Source organism: Erithacus rubecula (genome assembly GCF_903797595.1).
Source record: "Erithacus rubecula genome assembly, chromosome: 2".
NCBI lineage: Eukaryota > Metazoa > Chordata > Aves > Passeriformes > Muscicapidae > Erithacus > Erithacus rubecula.
Window position 1 is genome coordinate 93,322,573 of NC_136685.1, and position 19,301 is coordinate 93,341,873.

The following is a 19,301-nucleotide window of genomic DNA, read 5'->3' on the forward strand; positions in this document are numbered from 1 at the left end:
TACAAGAACAGTGCTGCAGAATGAAGCTGATGTGAGAGTAAGGAGTGATGGAAAAGAGTGAGCCTTCTTCTCCTCTCCCTAATGCAAGCCTGCAGGGGTTTATTTTCCAGCAGGTGTGAGCCTTGGGGCAAATCAGCCTGCTGGAATTCTTCTACAACAGGACCTCCTAGGAAATCAGTGTAGTAGTAGTAGGGATCTTATTTGGGAGCCAATTAGAGCTTGTGTTGGTTGTTTCTCCTTGGCAGCTTTAATGAGCACATAATGCAGAAGTACTAGAAATAAAAGATTTTGCAGTAGTCTCTGTTGGAAAACCATGGGCTACCCAGTTCCTTCCACAGTATAATACAATGCTTCAAAAGACAGCAAAGGTTGTTATGATAACTTAGTCATGTATGAAGAGCCAGGAGAGCTAAAATGAGTTTAAATAATTTTATTGTGCTGTAATGTTGGGAAGAAATATTCCCCAGAACAATTGTTCTTTGCTACTCTGCAGAAAATTCTGCAAAAACCCACTTGAAATGTGTCTGTCAATGCAAACTAACTCAGGCAGCTACAGTAAATTTCAGTCTTGTATTATCATTACAGAAGAAAAACTCCCTTTTCTTTTTACTTGTCCACCAGTGCTTTCCCACAATGCCTTTAAAATATTTCTATAATTAAATTTCACATCTCTCTGAAGTATTTTATCACATTTGATCATACTTTATCTAAAAAATCAGATACTCCTTGTCATACCATACAGTTTCCAGGCTTTGGCAGGGTCGTACAATAACCTCACAATTATCTGTTGTGCCCTATTCCCTATCAGGTGCTAGGACTTGGTTTCTGTTTCAGTTACCCCTTAAGTGCACTCCAAACTGGCAGTACCTAAGAAAAAAGCATAATACTGTACTGAGAAATGGAAGAAGAAAGGGCATAGAAGTTCTCTTGGGGAGATGTTTCTGTTCAGGGTTTTTTATAGTGTCAGTGTAATAGGAATACAGTTTTTTTGGTGTGATATTGTAAGTCCTGTTTCCACCTTAAGATACTGAACTGTTGCATGCCTGTCCTTCAAAGCTGATAAGAAATGAAGACTGTGGTTACAGCTACAATGCATTGTATGTACCTGGAACTGTTCTTAGCTCTGGATCATGCAATTAAAGATATTTTTACCTTCCAGTCTTCAAAAGGTAATGGACAATTTTTACTTTCTATTAGAAAGTATGCTAAAATATTAAGCATGTCTAAAAGGCTATTATGAACAAACAAATAAGCAAACAAGACTGGAATAGGAATGGAGTTTCAGGATGTTATTATAGGGTGGTCATACAGAATTTTTATGACTCTTTCTTCCAGAAGAAATTCACTAGACCATGGAAAAGAAAGAATTAGCACTATTTAATGTAATGTTATTTACTCTTTCGTGTTCTGTGGGACCTCATTAGAAGGATGAGGGATGAGTTCCAGCAGTGCATGTGTATTAATAATAGGCCATACAAATGAGATTATAATTAGAGAATCCTGGATGATACATAAGGAATTAGAGTCAGGAGTCCCTATATAAAAGTAGGCATATACTCAGTGAAACTAAGAGCTTGGGAAGTCTTTGTAGGAGAGGATCCACAAAGGTGAGTCAGACTCATCAAACCTAAAAATTTGTGGTAATCCACAAAGAGAAGCAAAACCCAGAAGTCCTGAGTCTTATTCTCTGAGCTACTGTAGGCATATTTTTACTCTTTTAGAACTTTGTCCTTGAGACACCTTTTGGGAAAAACTTTTCATTGAAGCAGTGTTAATTACCAAAACAGGTTTGGGAAAAAAACCCTAACAGATTTACTGCTTTTGGGTTATGAGATGTTAGAAAAATGCACTTTGTCTCCAAAGTAGGTTGTCCTGAATCCCCTGGCCTTATGTGATGCTCAGAAGTACCTTTGGACTGAAAAGAAGTACCTTTGGACTTTGGATGTCAGGACTGATGATTTTGCATTTTAAAGTAGCTGTCTCTTTCCTGAAGAACCCAGGAATTCCAATAATTTTTTTTCACATGGCACTTGTACACTTTCATTTTTATTTGAATAGGGAGAGTTTCCTTTGGGCTCAGTTTTCAAGGATACACTTTAGCACAGGTGTAAATGAAAAACTATGGATCCTCCATAGGAACCTGTGGAGGTTGAGAGTTGCTTAAAAGTAAACGTGTGGAAGAGGGGCCATAATGTCTGATATATATGAAGCATTTCAGAAAGCAGCAAAAGGCACAGAACACTACTGAAAGACATGACAAAAGTGAGGAAAAAGCTGTGTCCTACTGCTACTACACAACTTTTTCTTATCTGTGTTTCCAGCAGGTGCCAATCTCTAAAGATAGGTGTGCTACACAGCTGCTTGTTCTGGCCAGTGTATTTTTGGTGTCTGCATTGACAGAGAATATAAATATTCCAAAGGATAGAAACGTGTCCTGTGCAATGGGCAATCCAGCACATCAAACAGCTGTGCAGTACAATGGCTGCTGTTACAGTGCTGCAACTTCTGTGCTCTACACAGTGACATAGAAACCTTCAAAACAAATACTAATAGAAAGCTATTTACACAGAGGCAAAATTATTGGAACTCATTTTGAGGTTTTTAGGTGACTTGTACTTTCCTTAACAAGTGCCAATGATTGCCACCCCTAGTAACTTCCTAGGAAAAACCAGCAAATGTGTATTTTTGTCTTTTATGTAGATGATTATTTAGGAATACATTTAAATCTGCACTAAATGTACTGTTAATGCTAAGTTAAGGCTACAAATACTTTCATTCTGTCAAAATACATTTTAAGAGGAAGATAGTTTTAAAGCTTGTGAGCATTTTGTACTGACATTTAATTTTAATTTCCAGGAGAAATTGGAAGTGCATAGCAGCCATAACCACAAACTGGGTGGCAGGCCTGCCAGGACTGCAGTGAGGATGAAGCAACACAGTACAGTGTTTTTTAAGGATGGGATTGAAATTGGCTAGGAAAGGCTGTCCAGCCTGGGAGCTACAGAAGGGAACACAGCAGGTATGGGACTGGGGCTGGCTGAAAAACTAGGGGAAGGTGGGAACTTTGGCATCAGAATCAAGAGGATGAAAGATAGGGATAGGAGAAATAAAAAAACAAAAAGAAGAGAAAAATGCAACCGTCTGAGCAAATACATTGAGTCAAAGAGGCGTGTAGGGAATATGGAATAAGGAAATGGCCACCAGGCTGTGAGTTGGGGCAGGGAATAGGTGAGAACTTGTAGATCTGGAGTGCAAAGGTTGATTGGAGGTTCAATGAGTCAGAGAAGGGAGATGGATCTGTCTGAGAACAGGAAGGGAGGATTGGGTCTGGAAGGAGATGATTGAAAGTAGGAGTCAGGTGAAGGCTGTTGATAAATAAATGTAGTATTTTATACTCCTTCCATCACCAAAATGTCTGAGTAGCTTTTTAGATATAGGAGTGATAGGGGAGGACCTTTATCTTTGAGTGGAACTAGACTAAGTAATTTTGGTGTTTAGTTTGTGCTTTTGGGGGGATCTTTGATCAGAGACCCTTTGGAGTTTGGTGACAAAATGTGAATGTCTTTTGTAGTGGGAACCATTTCTCAAATGATTCTGAAAGATCTCCTGCAGTGTTGCTTAAAAACAACCATACTCTGATCATACTCTGGACTCTATTTTTTTCTTTTTTGGTCCAGTTAACCTCAAAAAAGGCAAACTTTGTCTGCTCTGCTGTGTTTTGTTTGGCTTGTAATCTGTGCTGTTGCAAAGGGAAGCAGCTGCTGCAGTTGTTTGGAAATGTTCCTGCAGTCTGTGATGTTACTGGGGTTGATCTGGTAGCTTTTCCTCCAACTGGCCAGTGCATTGCACTGGCATTGGAAGCTGTCTAGGAGCTGTTTGGAAAGGTCCAAAGCAACAAATTGTTACTTTTGTTTGTTTTGTGTTTTTTCTAGTAACATTTTGAAACAGTATTTTTAGTTTGATATAATAGTTTCAATTAATGTATCCTGATAGGAAAAGTGCCTGCCTTCCTCTGCCCGGAGTCTCCCAAGAAAATGACCGTTTCCCAGCAAGGGAAGGGTGAGAGATTATTTTGAAAAACGTCTGCAACTTGGGCAGCCCAAAGTCCTACAAGCAGTAACAAGGTACAAGAGGAAATCTGCTTTTTTTTTTTTTTTTTTCTTGAGTGAGGCCTGTCTACTTTCTGTGAAAGGTGCTGTAAACAACTTCTGATTTCAATGTTCCTCTTTTCTACTCATTATCATTTGAGTCTTCCTTGGCTCCAATCTGCACCAGCTGTTTTCCACCCTAATCTTCTTTCTCGTAGCAATCTGGCCACGTTTGCAGCAGCGGTGGTTATGCTGGGTGAGGATGAAGTGCTGCAGTTGTCCTTGGCATGTTATTGCCGGCTAAACCAGTGGAATCTCATTAGGTTAGATTTCTTCATGGCCGCTTATGGATGCCTTAGGGTGGAAGATGCCTGTGGTCTGCAGAGATAAAGGCCTTCCGAAAGGAGGAGCAAAGGCTTATCGGTGCTGCCAGGGAAAGATGAACGTCTGGAATCTTTTTAAAAAGAGTTGGGGCAGCTCTTTCTGTGCTGTCCTGTAGGCACTCAAACAGCATTTGTGGTAAAGCTCAAAGGGCCGTACCTGTTCCTACAGCCCTGGAAAAGCACGGGTTTCAGGGCATTAATCAGCGAGGATGAAACGAAGGTGCAAAACCTGATAGTACCAGAATAGTTTTTCCTTCTCTGGGTTTTCCGTGTGTTCCGCTGCGGGCAGTGGACAGACAATACCCTGTAGTCCTGCCTGCGGTGTTCCTGACGCGGTTGCATCCAGCCAGAGCTGCAGCCCTCCAGGAGAAGACGAGAGCTCTCTCGGCCGCCGAGTTCCCGGAGGAAAGCACTGGCTGGCTGTGGGAGGGGGCAGCCCGGGGCCGGGACAGCCGCGCCCCGCCCCGCCTGGCGTCATGGAATTCCAGGGCGCTCCCGCCAATGGCGGCGGGGGCACGTCCGGCGGCAGCCCCGGCGCGGGGAGTGCGGCCCGGCCGCTGACCTCGGGCTCGGTCACGCCCGGCCGCCGGGAGCGCGGCCGAGCAGCTCCGCCTGCGGGAGAAGGGCGCGGAACAACCGCACGGAGAGCGCTGCGGGCCGGCCTCTTCCTCCGCACCTCCGGCAGCGGGCAGAGCCGCAGCTGGCAGGGACAGCCTATGGGTTATTCACCTCGGGCAGCTCCTTGCGCCTGGCAAATAGTCCTGCCCTCTTTTAACTTTTCCAACATGGGATGTGTGTGTTGTGTGGGGAATTTATGCCAGTTTCAGAGGCTTGTAGAGTTTACAGAGCCTTTGTAAATACTCTTATTGTATAATACTGAACAGCTCAGAGTTCACTTCTGACTGTCCAGTAAGATGCTGTTTTCTCATAAAATACTATGGATAGATAAATCAATCCACTGGTACTTCTGTAAATATAAATAAAATCCTTTGTGGTTTCTCTTTCCTGACAGTCACCTCTCATAAACTCACTGTAGGGTCAGAGGTGTGTGTGTGTGGCATGCCTGGTCATGTCTATATAGTGCAGCCCGTTGTTTTTATCTGAGCACTAATGCAGACTATATCTATTTCAGCAGGGTGTTTTGCCCACGATAACACTCTCTTTCTTGTCAGGTTCGATTAGCCCCAAGTGAATGCTCACATGGCTAAACCACTTCTGCTGCTGGAGGGAGTTTGGATGTGTCTCCACACAGAGCTGCATTGCATCATCATCCATAATAAAGATTTTGCAAATCAAATTTGGCTCCTGCTAATACCTAAATGACAGACAGTATGGTGGCACCAGTTTGTGTGAGCACAGGATCTGACTCTGAAGTTGAGATGAGCTTAAGACAATTGCCAATGACTCTTCAGTTGTATTTGAGTGCAGGTTGCTGTCCCCCAGGACATTTCGATCCTGACATTAATAGAAAATAAACAGCAAATTTTCTCACTGAACATCATGGCAGCTGATATAACCATTTGGGATCTGCGGGCCATGACAGTGCTAAACTTACAGTTGCTTTTCTAATAGCTGCATTTCAAACTTCAAACAGTGGGACAGCACTGATGCAGGAAATTAGTCTCCTTTTCTGTCCCCAACAGTAGATTTTCCTTGTGTTTCCATCGTGCCTGCACTGTTTCTGAGACAGAAGCAGCTCAGCAGCTCCTTCCTGACACTCAACTCTCATTTTACACACCAATTATGGCCCTTTCACAGCAGATCCTCGATGGGTGAGCTCTGATGGGCCAGCTTACAGGGAGAATTTTTTTGTTTTGTTTTGTTTTGCTTCTATGTAAAGAAAAAATCACAGGATCAATTAGGTTGGAAAAGACCTCTAGGATCATCGAGTCCAGTCTTTGTCTGATCAACTAGACCATGGCACTAAGTTCCATAACTTTCCAGTTTCAGTCTTTTTTTAAACGCGTCCAGGGGACAGTAACTCCACCACTCCCTGGGCAGCCTGATCCAATGTCCATCAGCCTTTCTGTGAAGAAATTCCTCCTAATGTCTAAGCTAAACCTCCCCTGGTGCAATTTGAAGCCATTTCCTGTCGCTGGTTGCCTGGGAGAAGAGGCCAGTCCCCGCCTGGCTACAGCCTCTGATTTTCAGGGAGTTGTGGAGAGCAATAAGGTGGCTGCTGAGCCTTCTCTTCTCCAGGACAAACACCCCAGCTCCCTCAGCAGCTGATCGTAGGATGAATGCTCCAGACCCTTGACCCACGCACCTCCATATCCTTCCTGTGGTGAGGGGCCCAGAACCGGCCTCACCAAGGCCGAGCACGGGAGTCCATCCCTCCCCGGTCCTGCTCCCCGCCGGAGCGCGGCCGGGGCAGCGCCCGGCAGCGGCTGCGGGGGGATCTCCTCGGCCGGGGGGCGGCGGGCGCGGGGAATCCCCCGGCGCGCGCGGCGTGCCTTTTGTGTTTGTACACACGGGGCGGGGGCGGGGCCGCGGGCGGGGCCGCGCCTTCCCTCCATTGTGCGCCATTGGCGGCCGCGCGGGCCGGGGCGGGGCCGGCGCGCGGGGGGCGGGGCGGCGCGCGGGGCCGGCCCTCGCCCGTCAGCCATCTTTCAATTGTGCTCCGAGCCGCCGCCAGCGCCAGCCGCAGCAGCTCCGGCTCCTCCTGCGCCCGCCCGCCTGCCCGCCCTCCATCCCTCCCTCCCTCCCTCCCGCACGGCAGCCGCGCTCGCCCAGCGGACGGGGTAAGTCTGGCGCCGCGCCCGCCGCCCCCCGCGCCCCGACGCCCCCCGCGGCAACCCCCCGAGCCTCCCCACAAACTTTTGGGGGGCTCGGGAGGCGGCGGCGGCTCGCGTTCCCCTCGGCCGCGCCGCCTTTCGCGGCGCAGCCGGAGCGGCTCCCTCCGCCGGCACCCCCGGCCCCGCTTGGCGCGGTCGTTGCCCCCCTCTGCTCCCCTCGCCCCCGCTCCAGACCCCCACCAGCGGCCTCCCCAGCCCCTCAGCTGCCTCCTCAGCCCGGCATCCCCCGGATCGGGGCCGGGGAGCGGGCGCAAAGCGGAGCCGCGCGCCAGCCCAGGCTAACTCTCCTGCCTTCCTTCCCCTGCTCCCCACAGTTGTTGCTCAGCTTCACCATCTTGTCTCTTTTCTCTGGTCACCGACCATATTTTTTTTCCCTATTGCATAAAAAACAATAAAAAGGGAAAGAAATTCGCCGAAGGAACGACCCAAACGCGACGCAATTTTTTGGTTTTCGAGTGCAAACTTTTCCTCTGCCTCCCCCTGCATCCGCACCCGCATGGTTTGGAGTTTCTGGCAATATTTTTGGCGTTATTTTTCGCAGTTTATTTTTTCCTCCTTTGCAAAAGGACTAGGGCTGCGTTTCGTGATTGTTTCCATTTTGTTCTGGCTCTGGGAGCCGAGTTTGCCTGTGAGAGGCGCTTGGGAGCGAGGCAGCTCTTGGGGAAGCAGTTACACAGAAAAGAGAAAAGACGGCACCCAAAAAACAACCCCCCGAAAACAAAGTTTGTCGCTTTCTCGCACTTTACGCGGCCCCTTTCCTTTTCGCACGATAATCGCCGGGCTGCCTGCGGTCGCCGGCGGCTCGGGCAGCGCGGGCGGGCGGCGGCGGGCAGCCCGGGAAGGCAGCGGGGGCTGCCGCTCCGCAAAACCCCTCCGCAGCTTCGGAGCGGCTTTTGCGGCGGGTGGGAGCGGCGGGTCGGTGCCAGCCCCCCGATGTTTGCCGGGCGGTATTTGCAAACACTTGGCAGGTGACGGCTGGTCGCCGGGGGGGAGGCGACAGCCGCCTCTCCGTGCATTGCTGCCGTGCGGCTCGCTGGGCTTCGGCCGCCGCCGCTTTGATATTGAATTCGTGGGCAAAAAAAGCTGTATTTTAATATTCCGCGATCGACAGGCGTTTAATTTCTAATTTAATTTTTTTCCTTTTTTGGTGCGGTTTTTTTTTTTTTTTTTCTTCTTTTTGTCGGAGGCGTTCGGCCGCCTCGGGCTCGGCGCTGGTGGGGCAGGGACGCTTCGCGCGGGACGGGGGTCGCGTTGCCGCTCGCCCCGGGGGCAAGTGCCGCGGGGGGCTCACGCCGAGCGGGGCGACCACCTTCTCCCTGCCCCGTCTGCCCACATTCCCCCCCCGGCAGGTGTAAGGCAGCGACGTCGGCAGGAGCATGGCCCGTACCAAGCAGACCGCCCGCAAGTCCACCGGTGGCAAGGCGCCCCGCAAGCAGCTCGCCACCAAAGCCGCCCGCAAGAGCGCGCCCTCCACTGGCGGGGTGAAGAAGCCGCACCGCTACAGGTAACGCAGCGCCGCGCAGAGGCGGCCAAGGGGCGCTACCGGGCAACCTCCCCCCCCCAAAAAAAAAAATCTCTCCTTCTCCCCCACCCCGCGGGACCGAAAGGGCGGGAGGCGCTTCTCCCCGTCTCCTCCGCTCCCCGAGGCTGACGGCGGAATAACAAAAAAAAAAAAAAAAAAAAAAAAAAAATTCCACAAGCGCGGGTCCCCACCAGCCGGAAAAATAACCAGAAATTCCCAGGGCGGCACCGACCCCCGGCATTTGTCATCAGCCCCTTTCCGGTCGTTCCGGTGCTGCTGACTACAAAACCGACACCCCTCCCCCCGCGGCGGAGGCGGCTCGGCGGTTCTTTCAAATTTTTGTAATTTTGTACTCGCGGTTATCTGGAGGCCGCAGCAGGGCCAAGTTTATTGTTAGCGGCGCGTTGCGCGCTCCGCTGGCGGGGCTGGGTCCGGCGCGGGGCCTGCAGCGCGCGGAGCCGCCGCCAGGGGGAGCCGCGCACCCGCGGATCGCCGCAGCCCCGCGCCTGTCCCGGATCCCGGGTTTGGGCTTGGTGTAGCTATTCCTTGGGGAAAACACTGAACGGGAAGAAGTGGGTTTTCAAATAGGGAACTTTCTGTATAAGTCCAAGAGGGGATAAGTTAATGTATCAAGGAGTCTGAAGAGGATGGAGCCAGGTTTTTCTCAGTGGTGCCAGACATCGATTCACCGGAAATTCCACCTGAAATTCCACCTGAACATGAGGAAGAACTTTACCGTGAAGGTGACTGAGCATTGCAAGGTGACTGAGATTGCCCAATGTGGTTGTGGAGTCTCCTTCCTTGGAGACATCCAAAAGCCATCTGGACACAGTCCTGAGAAGCCATCCCTGGGATGGCTGTGTTTGAGCAGGGAGGTTGGGCCAGGTGACCCACTGTGTTCCCTTCTAACCTGACCCACTCCGTGATTCTTGCTCTAGGTGCGAGGCAGAATTAATTAATTGGGAGAAAAGTAAGAAAGCTGGAGCAGGAAAAGACAAAGCTTCCACAGAAATAAATGCGGTACTGATTTCACAGATGGACGTCGTGTTTGCAAACATATGTAGCTAATCCAAATTTGTCATTCTGACACCGAAACTAACTTAGGGAAATACAGTGCATACTTTTGACTGACAATATAACAGAGAATATAAATTTTGTTGGTTCTGTGAATGTTGATAGTAGAGAAGAAGAACCAATTTTCCCTTAAAATCAAGGTGCACCTCACTGGGAGGAAACAGCTGAACTCAAGGGCAGCTTTGTGGTTTGGCACATCTGCACTGAGCTGTGTTGGTATCAGGTGGACTGTGTGTGTTGGCCAACTCTTCCCTGGTGAAGGGAGGCCTCGGGAGTCTGCCTGAGGGATGGATCCCTGCTGAAGCCAGCGGGAGTTGGCACAGATTGGTGCTGAGTGGACAGTGACCCTTTGCCAGCAGAACTGATTTTGTATTGTAAATGAGGGACTCTCCCAGGGAAAACAGAAGTGTGTGGTGGTTGGTTTCGTCTGGAGGATGGACCCCTATTTTTAAGGTGATGCAGAATATGTTTTCAATGCTAATTTTTTTTCGTTGTATTTAATGGTAATAGGCCGGGTACCGTGGCTCTGCGTGAAATCAGGCGCTATCAAAAGTCCACCGAACTTTTGATCCGCAAACTCCCCTTCCAGCGTCTGGTGCGTGAAATTGCTCAGGACTTCAAGACAGATCTGCGCTTCCAGAGCGCTGCCATCGGTGCTTTGCAGGTGAGCCCGGCGGGGTCCCGGCCGGGATTCCCGGGATTCCCGGAGCCCCGCCCCGCTCCCCCATTGGCCAGCCTGTTTCCAGGGTCAGTGTGGGGTCCCTCTGATTGGTGGAGCTGCCGCGGTGGGCGTGGCCCGCACCGCTGGGGTGGGATGCGCACCTCTCCTTACAGAGTGTGTTTTTTGTGGGGATGCTTTGGTTTGGGGGTTTTTTAAATGGCCCCTCAATTGGTTAGAGCAGTGCTTAAGATGCTCAAGAAAAACACGTTTCCTCCATCTTTGATCTCTGAGGTTGCAGAGGGAACGTTGTGTAAAGCAGGTTCTGGGGTATCCTAATGGGGATGTCCTGGTGTCCTCAAATGCCCTCTAAAGAAAAATAACCCAGTAAGCAGCATCTAAACACAGTTAGGGAAATAGCTGCTTTCCCAGGATGTAGTTGATGCTAAAAACATTTTTTAATATATTAGTTATGTAACTTATTTAGATTATGCAGAGAGAAAAATATTAATTGGTCATTCTGGTCCAGATTCCTGAATCTAAGTTAGGACTCCCCACAAGACTTGGTTCTTGTTGCAGGGACATCTCCCTCTTGTGACAAAAGACACTCCTGATTAAATATAGGTCTTTACTGTTCTTTTAGCTGTTGAAAGATTGTTCCAGAGCATACCTGTAATTGTAGTCTGTCTGACATGCAGACAAAATGGTCTCTAGTTAATGACTTCCTCTTGATAAGAGGCCAAGACATTTGCCATGGGAGCCCATAAACTTGGGCATATGCTTGTCTTCAAAAGGTGCCTGTGGGTATTTGCAGAGTTGATGCTTTTTCTTTTAGTTATTCTGAGTGGTAGTTCTCAAGTCCTGAGGTTTATTTGTGTGTCTCTTTATCTATAACTACCTATTAAAATTTAGTAGTTAATAACACTTTTAGAAGGCAGAACATTTCTGGTTTTGCATCAAGGAGTTGTTGGTATAGAACTTGGTCACATACAATACCCAGTGTTTTCTCCTTGCATATTTGAAAAAAAAAAAACCAACCAAACTCAAAAATGTAAATTAAAAAAGAATTAAAATTAAAAAGAAAAAATTAACCCCTTTGGTACCATGTTGTTTGTGCCAGCATGGACATATGGTGAAGTGCCTTAACTTTTCACATAGTGATTTGACAAAGCTTTGTTAGGGATTCTCATATCCTACTGCAAGTTAAACTTAGTAATACCACAGTCCTTATCTGCTGTAGAAAATACTGTTCTTTCTTCATATTAGATAATCTTAAGTTTTTAAACAGAATCTTTGAACCTAATAAGTTGATTTTTGGAGTTCCTGGCAATGAAGTGATTCACACAAGTTCTTCTCTTGTGTGTATTGTAGAAAGGGTGACCTCCCTCTCCTTTCTACAATTGAGCTCCATCATTCCCACCTTCTCAGCCCAGGTGTTGCTGTGTCCAGTATTGGCATTCTAGGATGCTTCCTAGGAGATTGACAGGGGTCAGAATTCCATGTCAAGCCAAAAGTGTTTAAACAATTACCATTACTGTGCTTGGTTTAGCAGCAGCTGACTTACAGTGAGTCAGGAGAATATTTAAGTCCAGCTGAGCATCCTACTCAGAGTCCTGTCTGCAGCTGCTCAGTAACTGGGAAAACCACTGTGGTCAGCACTGTTCTTGTGCTGCCCCAGATTCTCTCAGGTGTGAGGTGAGAACCTTCTGGGATAGTGGGGACCAGTGCTATGTCCCTAGGTAGGCAGGAAGAAAGTACAGGAATGGGACAAATGTGCGATGGTAATTCCCTGACTGATGTCCTGGTTTTCATGGTTAAGGAGTTTCTAAACTAAAGGAGTTCTCTTATTTCTAGTAGTTCTTGGTATAATTTTTTTCTGATAATTTTTGAGTTATACTCTTGAGTATCTGTGGAAGGAGCTGTGTGTTGGGAAGGAACACATTTTCTTCTTTTCCCTGGCACCTGCCAATTTCACCTGATGCTCAGTGACTCTTACTCTGGAAGAGGCAGCAAACAAGTCCCTCAAACAGTGTAACCCAGCCTTTGAAAACAGAATTTCCTAAACAAACTAATCTCTTAATAAATTAACCCCTTCTTATCTTGTGAGAGTCCAATGGGAAAATTAGTTCTGTTGTGTTCTTACCAAATGGCTGCAGTACACTACTTTAGACATTAAATATTATAAGAAAGGGAAATCTTTTCATTTCTGAAAACCTAAAGCTTTTGATATTTGTGAATAATAAAGATCAACCTTATGCCATGTTACGCTGTACTTTTAATTCTAAACTACGATTCTGTTTTTTTTTTTTTTCCTGGTACTCAGAGAATAAAAATATTCTTACCTCTTTTCTTCCACACTAGGAGGCAAGTGAAGCCTACTTGGTTGGCCTGTTTGAAGACACCAACCTGTGTGCTATCCATGCCAAACGTGTCACAATCATGCCAAAAGATATCCAGCTAGCACGCCGCATACGTGGGGAGCGTGCCTAAAACCTCACCACGATGGGTTTGTCCTTCTCGAAGCAAAATCTTCTTCCTGTTATTGGTAGTAATGAACGTTAGATATTTTTTCCATGGGGTTAAAAGGTACCTTAAGTCTATGGTTGCAAGTGGAAAAATAGGGGACAGAATTGGGTATTGGCAAGTTTTCTTTCCATTTTCATTTGTGTGTGGATTTTTAATATAAAACAAGGGGACATAAAAAACAAACAATGTGGTCAAAAAAAAAAAATAAAAACATTAATTGTTGAAACTTGTTCACCAAAACTTTATAAAAAAAAAATTATAAATAAACCTGTCAAATTTTTCTGGACAATGCCAGCATTTGGATTTTTTTAAACAAGTAAATTTCTTATCAATGGCAACTAAATGGTGTTTGTAGCATTTTTATCATACAGTAGATTCCATCCATTCACTATACTTTTCTAACTGAGTTGTCCTACATGCAAGTACATGTTTTTAATGTTGTCTGTCTTCTGTGCTGTTCCTGTAAGTTTGCTATTAAAATACATTAAATGATTCCTGTTTTTAGTCTTGATTTTTAAATAATACACATGGGTTACATTGATTAAAAAGTGATCAGCCTTCCCTTCCCTTTTGCTCTTCAATGCATGGCCCAATTTCTTGGAGCAGATCTAGAAATACTGGGGGTATTGCCTTGGCTGAAGTAGTGTATATGCAAGGTTCTTTGAAGGGTGTAAAATTTCTCTGCTCCACATCAAAACCAACTTGGTGTGTATAGTACCAGGTAGAGTCTGCAGCTGAACTGAGTTCTCTAAGCTACAGTGCTAAGCAGCAGCAATCTGCTGTAATTTAGATTCCATTCTTACTTGATTTACTGCTGAATTTGGAAGCATTTCTGATTTCCATTTTTTTTTAGTATGGTATAAATGGTGGAATGTAGTGGTTTGGGTTTTTCTGTTTGGGGGTTTTATTTTTCTTGGGTGTTTTTGTTGGGTTTTTTTACCTTTTTTTTCACTCCGTTAGTTTCTTGGTTTGTAGATGTTCCCTTTTTGGTTGACTACCTTTCTGTTTCAGTCACACCCTCTAACATTTTTGAGAGCTTAGTCCACATGTTATTAGTTTCAGCTTGTACCCTCCAATCTAAAAGACACTTTTGTACCATTTTTGTTGCAATTCTTCCTTCACACAAGCAGTACTTGGAACAGGATCACACATTTGAAACTTACTGCAATTGTGATGGAAGTTCACATGAAGAAATTTACTGCTAAAATTTAGTTCTGTGAAAACTTGGTTTTAATTTTTTCCCCTGAAATTTGTTTAAGGGTTCTGGCAGACCAATCTGGAAACGAGTTATATGCTGTAGCTCTTGATAGCTCTTGCAGATAATGAAATGAGCTCCACAGAAAAAACGTAGGTGGTGAACAGATTTCACCTCCATTCTAAGGCTCCTGCAGAGCTTATTTGCTGCTAACTTCTTTTGAGAGGTTTTGGGTGAGCTCTAAACACAAGTGAATTTGCCTGAAGATTTCCAAAGAGGATTAATAAAGATATATTATCTGCTTTGGTATCTTGAACAGAGAGCCAAAAATTACAGAATAAATCACATTATTCATAACTTGCTCTGCTTTGGTAATGAGTGCTGTCTGCCAGAGTTGTGCAAAGTAAAGTCTATTTAAATGGAGTAGCTTGTCACAGGCAAGACTAATGCTAGACAAAATGTGATCACATCCTTTTGATGGCAAGCAGTTCATAGCTATCAACTGAAAATTAAGGAAGGCTCATCTTGGAGCACCCAGAACAGAAGGTGAGCAACTGAGATTTAACTGACTTGAGATGTCACTTCTCTCTACTTGATCACAAGCCTGTTTAACTTGTTATAAATGCATTTCACTATAATTAACTACTTGTTTTGTCCTGTAATTCAGAATTGGGTTTCACTTATCAGTCAGCAGTGCTGCAAGCACCTACACGAACAGGTAATTAGATGGGAGTTTTTATTAAATAATCTGGAATTGAAGTATTGATAATGAACTTTTTTCTTGGGAATATAAGTAAACCAAATCTTGGGGTTTTGGTACTCAAAAAAAAATACTGAATTCTTTCTCTTTGAGAGAACTGGGGTGAGGAATATCCCAGTTTAACTGACAGTGCAGTAAAATTGTTCAAGGCAGAGGAAATCCTAATGGAAGGCAAGGGGATCAGGAATCACACAATTTTTGTGTGCAATGCTTTACCTCCAGCTTAGGGATAAACTTGGCCTTTTTGAAAGTTATGGTCCTAGAGATGCCAGGTGAATTCTGTTAATGATTAGCTGTCTGTGCCTGTATCAATGCCAAGGAATTTTAGTTTCTAGAATATTTACCTCTTTTCCCCTCTTTCCCCTCCCTACTAATTTTGCTGTTTCCTGGGCAATTCAGCTACAGCTGACATTCTTAATACCAGAAACAAGTTCTGGTCCTTTATAAAGTGTATAAGTTGGTATTTAGGTATCTGTTTTATATTTGAATTTTAAGCTGTATTTACTAAATTCTTCCAGAGTAAGTACAAAACCTTATTTTAAGTTGGTTGCTTTGTACCAGCAACACAAAAAGCCAACTTGCTTACCAGAGCCAAAAAATTAATGTAGTGTCAAATAATTTCAGACACAAGATCAGCCCCTCTTGTGTGGCTTTATCAAATTCAACGGGCAGTTCTTGAGAGCTTTACTAACATGGGCTTAAACCCAGTTTCAGATTTTATTTAGGAAAGTAACTAATGTTAGTGTAACTATGTTTTAGTGTTGCATCTCTGGGCCATGTTCCTCCAGCCCTTTATCCCACCTGGCAGTAGCTATTAGGTTATCCTGATCCAGGCACCAGATTCCACTTTTTGATGAGACTGAAACCTCAGACTCAGTATGGATTTGTGTCTCAAATCCATACTCCTGTGCCACCACTTTTGGTCAATTACCTAGAACTGGACTCTTCATATCTGCTTGCTCTGAAGATCTGGAGTTTAATTTTAAGATTCAAGGTTTAATAAAATGCAGGCAATGTTCTGGTGAAATATTTTGTTCACTGTAATTTTATTTCTTGCTCAGGAAAAAAAACACATGACTTTTCTTGGCCTTCATAGGAGTAAGAACTTAATAACATTTTTCATATAACTTGGTTTCAAAGGCTGGAATTAAGAGGAGGAATTCTAGTGTCAGGATAGTTGTTGGTTTCTTTTTTATCCCTGGTCCAGATCAGGAGGGTATTGGGGAGCTCTTTGCTCAGCTTTTACTTGTGTGTTAGTCACATGCATAATGAATCATCCTCAGTGATGTGATGTTTCTGCACTAAGTGGATGCTGCAGACCTGTTTGTGACAGGTTGGCCTCAAATATTTTGTTCAATGGAAAACCACTGTTTATGTATTTCTTTATTTTTACTTTTATTTTAATTTTTAATCTGTGAGGAGGCTTTAATCTTTTGACCTTGGTAATACAATGTCAAAAAATAGCTGAGTGTGTAAAAAGCTTTACATCTGTCAATAGCAATGTTAAAAAGGGATTGTTAGGACTGTACAGGAATCTAGGATCTTAATGGAAGCTACCTTTTGGATTGCCTTCCTGGGAATATTACCTGTTACATGGTCACAACTGAATACACACACAAGAAATTACTTATTTTAAATGAAGAGACTTGCCTAATTCTGAGAAATGGCTGCAAAGTGCTGAGGCTTGAGAATGCTCTCAGTTGCATCACACCTAGGCTGAGGCTTTCTGCTTTTCCTTGGTGGTGATCCTTACTGTCCCTCTGCAGCAGTAACACCAAAGATCAGGACACTGGGGTAAAAGCCCACAAAAAACAAGGTTGAGGTCAAAGGCAGGACGTGTGTGCTCTCCAAGTCAACATCACATTGCTCTTCAGTGGGAAATAAGCCTGGAATTCTGTCCATCTCTCTTGAGAACATATTTGTAGGTTTATATGCAGCTCTGGTTTGAGATGTGTGCTCACATTCTCTCCTGTTTTGTGCCTTGCCAGCAGCATCCCCCTCATCTCCTTCTGCAGGCAGGCTATTACACACAGCAGGGTCTCTAGCAGCAGGGGTGCTTTATGTTACTGAAAGCTCCTGTGATGTCAGAAAGATTTAAGAAGAAGAAGAAAAAAAATCCCCACAGCTCTGGAAACCACTTTTGTCTCCTAATGGTGTCAGGACTGGGAGTTCTCACCCTGCTCCCTTGACAGGAGCTGCCTTCACCTGCTCTTAGTGCTCATGGGTTTCATGGGAGCATCCCAGGTAAATCCAGCTGGAAGATGTCTGTTGCCTATACATCCCAGAGTGAGGGAGAGCTAATCCCAGGTGTGTTGGTGATAAATGTTGACCCTTAGGTTGGCCCCTGAGCAGTTGCTCTCCTCTCCTGCCAACCCAGATTTGCAAGAAGTTGTGTGATTTCAGCTCCTTTAGTTGAGTTGATGAGGGGTATATTCTCTCTTGTGCCTTCATCTCGTTCCTGCTTTGAGGAGAGGCTGAGACAGCACCGCAGTCACCATCAGGTGAGAGATGTTCCTTTCTTTTCCGTGGGCTGGAGGAGCAGGAAGCTGAAGGAGCAGCACTGCCAGCCTGCTCAGGCCTCCCTCTCTCAGCGCATCACTGCCTGGCAGCCGAGCCGCTGTCAGGCTGCCAGGTGAACACATGGCACGATGGCAGAGCCGGGGATGGCAGCATGGGCGTCCCAGCTGGAGCGGGCAGCGCTGCGGGGAGCGTGTCCCTGCGGCTGGAGCCGCTTCCAGCAGCCCCGGGGCGGCTGATCCGGGCACGGAGCGCGGCCAGGCTGGGCGGGCGCATCCCAGCGACCGCGGGCTTTGGCTGGCCGTGCAGGAGCTGGCAGGAGCCGCACAGGTTCTGTGTGCCCTGCTTTGCCCAGAGGGGCCGGCGGTGATGGCTTTTCCTTTGTGCCTCCTGCCATCCGCAGCCCTGCGGCCGGGCAGGATGCTCGGAGGGGAGGAGAGGTGTAGGAGCTGGTGGGGGACCGTGGTCAGGACAAACTCGGGCGCTCCTGAGGGTGTCCGAGGGTGTAAGAGCAAGAGAGCGTGGTCTCCTTTTACAGAGTCTTAAATCTCCTTGCATGTTGAATATTCTGCTCTTTCACTAACCAATCTAGTACAAGATACAAATTCTCTAACGTACATACAACCTATAGGAATCGCTACTTTACCATGTTTTACTATTTTCTTATCTCTAAACCTTATCTCGGACCCTTCCTGTCATGCCAGGAGGGGCTCTTTGGTGTGTTTGCAGCAATTGGCATTATCTTAACAAAAGGAGAAGACCTTCGGGCATCCATATTGCTGTTCTCCAGCCACTCAGCCGAACGCTGCTTTCATTTCTATCCCATCTACAGTTTCTATACTCTTAGCATCTCTTGCTAGGCAATCATATCTATAGGGCATTCCTATTTCTTCCTCCCCTACAGAGAGGAGAGTCTCCAGCAGATCCTGGGTGTGCGGGCAGCATCTGGGGCACGGAGGGGCTGATGCCAGCACTGCCCTCGCTGTAAGGCAGGGTGGGACCTCACCGAGCAGATGAGAGCCACAGGAGCAGTCCCAGGTGCTGGTGGGAGGGATCCCGCTGTGGATGGATGCGCTGTTTTCCCGGCGCGGTGAGGTCTATCGTTCCCGCAGGGATTTGCCGTGCTCCCCGAGCCGTGCTTTGCAGTGCTGGCTCTCGGAGCAGTGGCTGAAGTGACACCAGGGAGCTGTGACTTGCCTCTGACCGGGCTGGAACCGACTGGGTGGGGAGCTCAGGTGTTTCCTGAGACAGCCCAGCCCGGCCGAGGGAAAGCATTACACAATGTGCTGGCAGGCAGTAGCTGCTGGCTCCCTCCAGCCCCCTCTTCGGGTCTGGGTGTGCAAAAAATGAGCAAAAGCGCTTTTCTTTGCATTGTTGAGGAAGAGGGACTCATTTAGGTGACTCTTTTATGGTGATGCTATTCCCAGCCCCAAGAGAAAGAAATCTTCCTCCCTCTCCTTCCCTGGGACATGAAAATCTTTAAAATCATGGTATTTGTCCTTGTTTTGGCTCTTTGATGAAGCCTCCAGCTCTGCTGTGCAGCTCATAGTGGAGTTGAGAGATGTTTTCTGCCTGGTGTCATCTTGAAGCCTCACACACACTGAATCCCTCTAGAGGAGGGCACATCTGTTCAGGAATCTGATCTCATTTCTGCCTTATAGGTTCTCCAGCTAAATGGACCATTTGCTTTCATGAAAGTAATTGCTTTGAATGCTGTGGAAAGGAGAAGCCAAAGCCACAGGCAGCATCTAACATTGCTGGTGTTTATTCAATAAATTAATAA

The 19,301-nt window shown here is 46.3% G+C and overlaps 1 protein-coding gene and 1 long non-coding RNA gene across 2 annotated transcripts; both read left to right on the plus strand.

Moving 5' to 3' along the window:
* Nucleotides 1-5,768, plus strand: LOC306798007. Its single transcript, XR_013773257.1, has 3 exons — nucleotides 1-1,972; nucleotides 2,857-3,019; nucleotides 5,644-5,768. It is a non-coding gene; the product is annotated as an uncharacterized lncRNA (long non-coding RNA).
* Nucleotides 5,769-7,075: 1,307 nt separating this feature from the next.
* On the plus strand, nucleotides 7,076-13,539 carry H3-3A (H3.3 histone A). The gene is made up of 4 exons (XM_079297742.1): nucleotides 7,076-7,212; nucleotides 8,616-8,770; nucleotides 10,373-10,526; nucleotides 12,882-13,539. The coding sequence occupies exons 2-4, from the start codon at nucleotides 8,643-8,645 to the stop codon at nucleotides 13,008-13,010; spliced, it is 411 nt and encodes a 136-aa protein (XP_079153868.1). The 5' UTR covers nucleotides 7,076-7,212; nucleotides 8,616-8,642; the 3' UTR covers nucleotides 13,011-13,539.
* Nucleotides 13,540-19,301: the final 5,762 nt, after the last annotated feature.

Coding starts and splice junctions, on each gene's coding strand:
- H3-3A (XM_079297742.1), top strand. CDS start 8,643: ATGGCCCGTACCAAGCAGACCGCCCGCAAGTCCACCGGTGGCAAGGCG. Junction 8,771..10,372: donor AAGAAGCCGCACCGCTACAG/GTAACGCAGCGC, acceptor TAATGGTAATAG/GCCGGGTACCGTGGCTCTGC. Junction 10,527..12,881: donor CTGCCATCGGTGCTTTGCAG/GTGAGCCCGGCG, acceptor CTTCCACACTAG/GAGGCAAGTGAAGCCTACTT.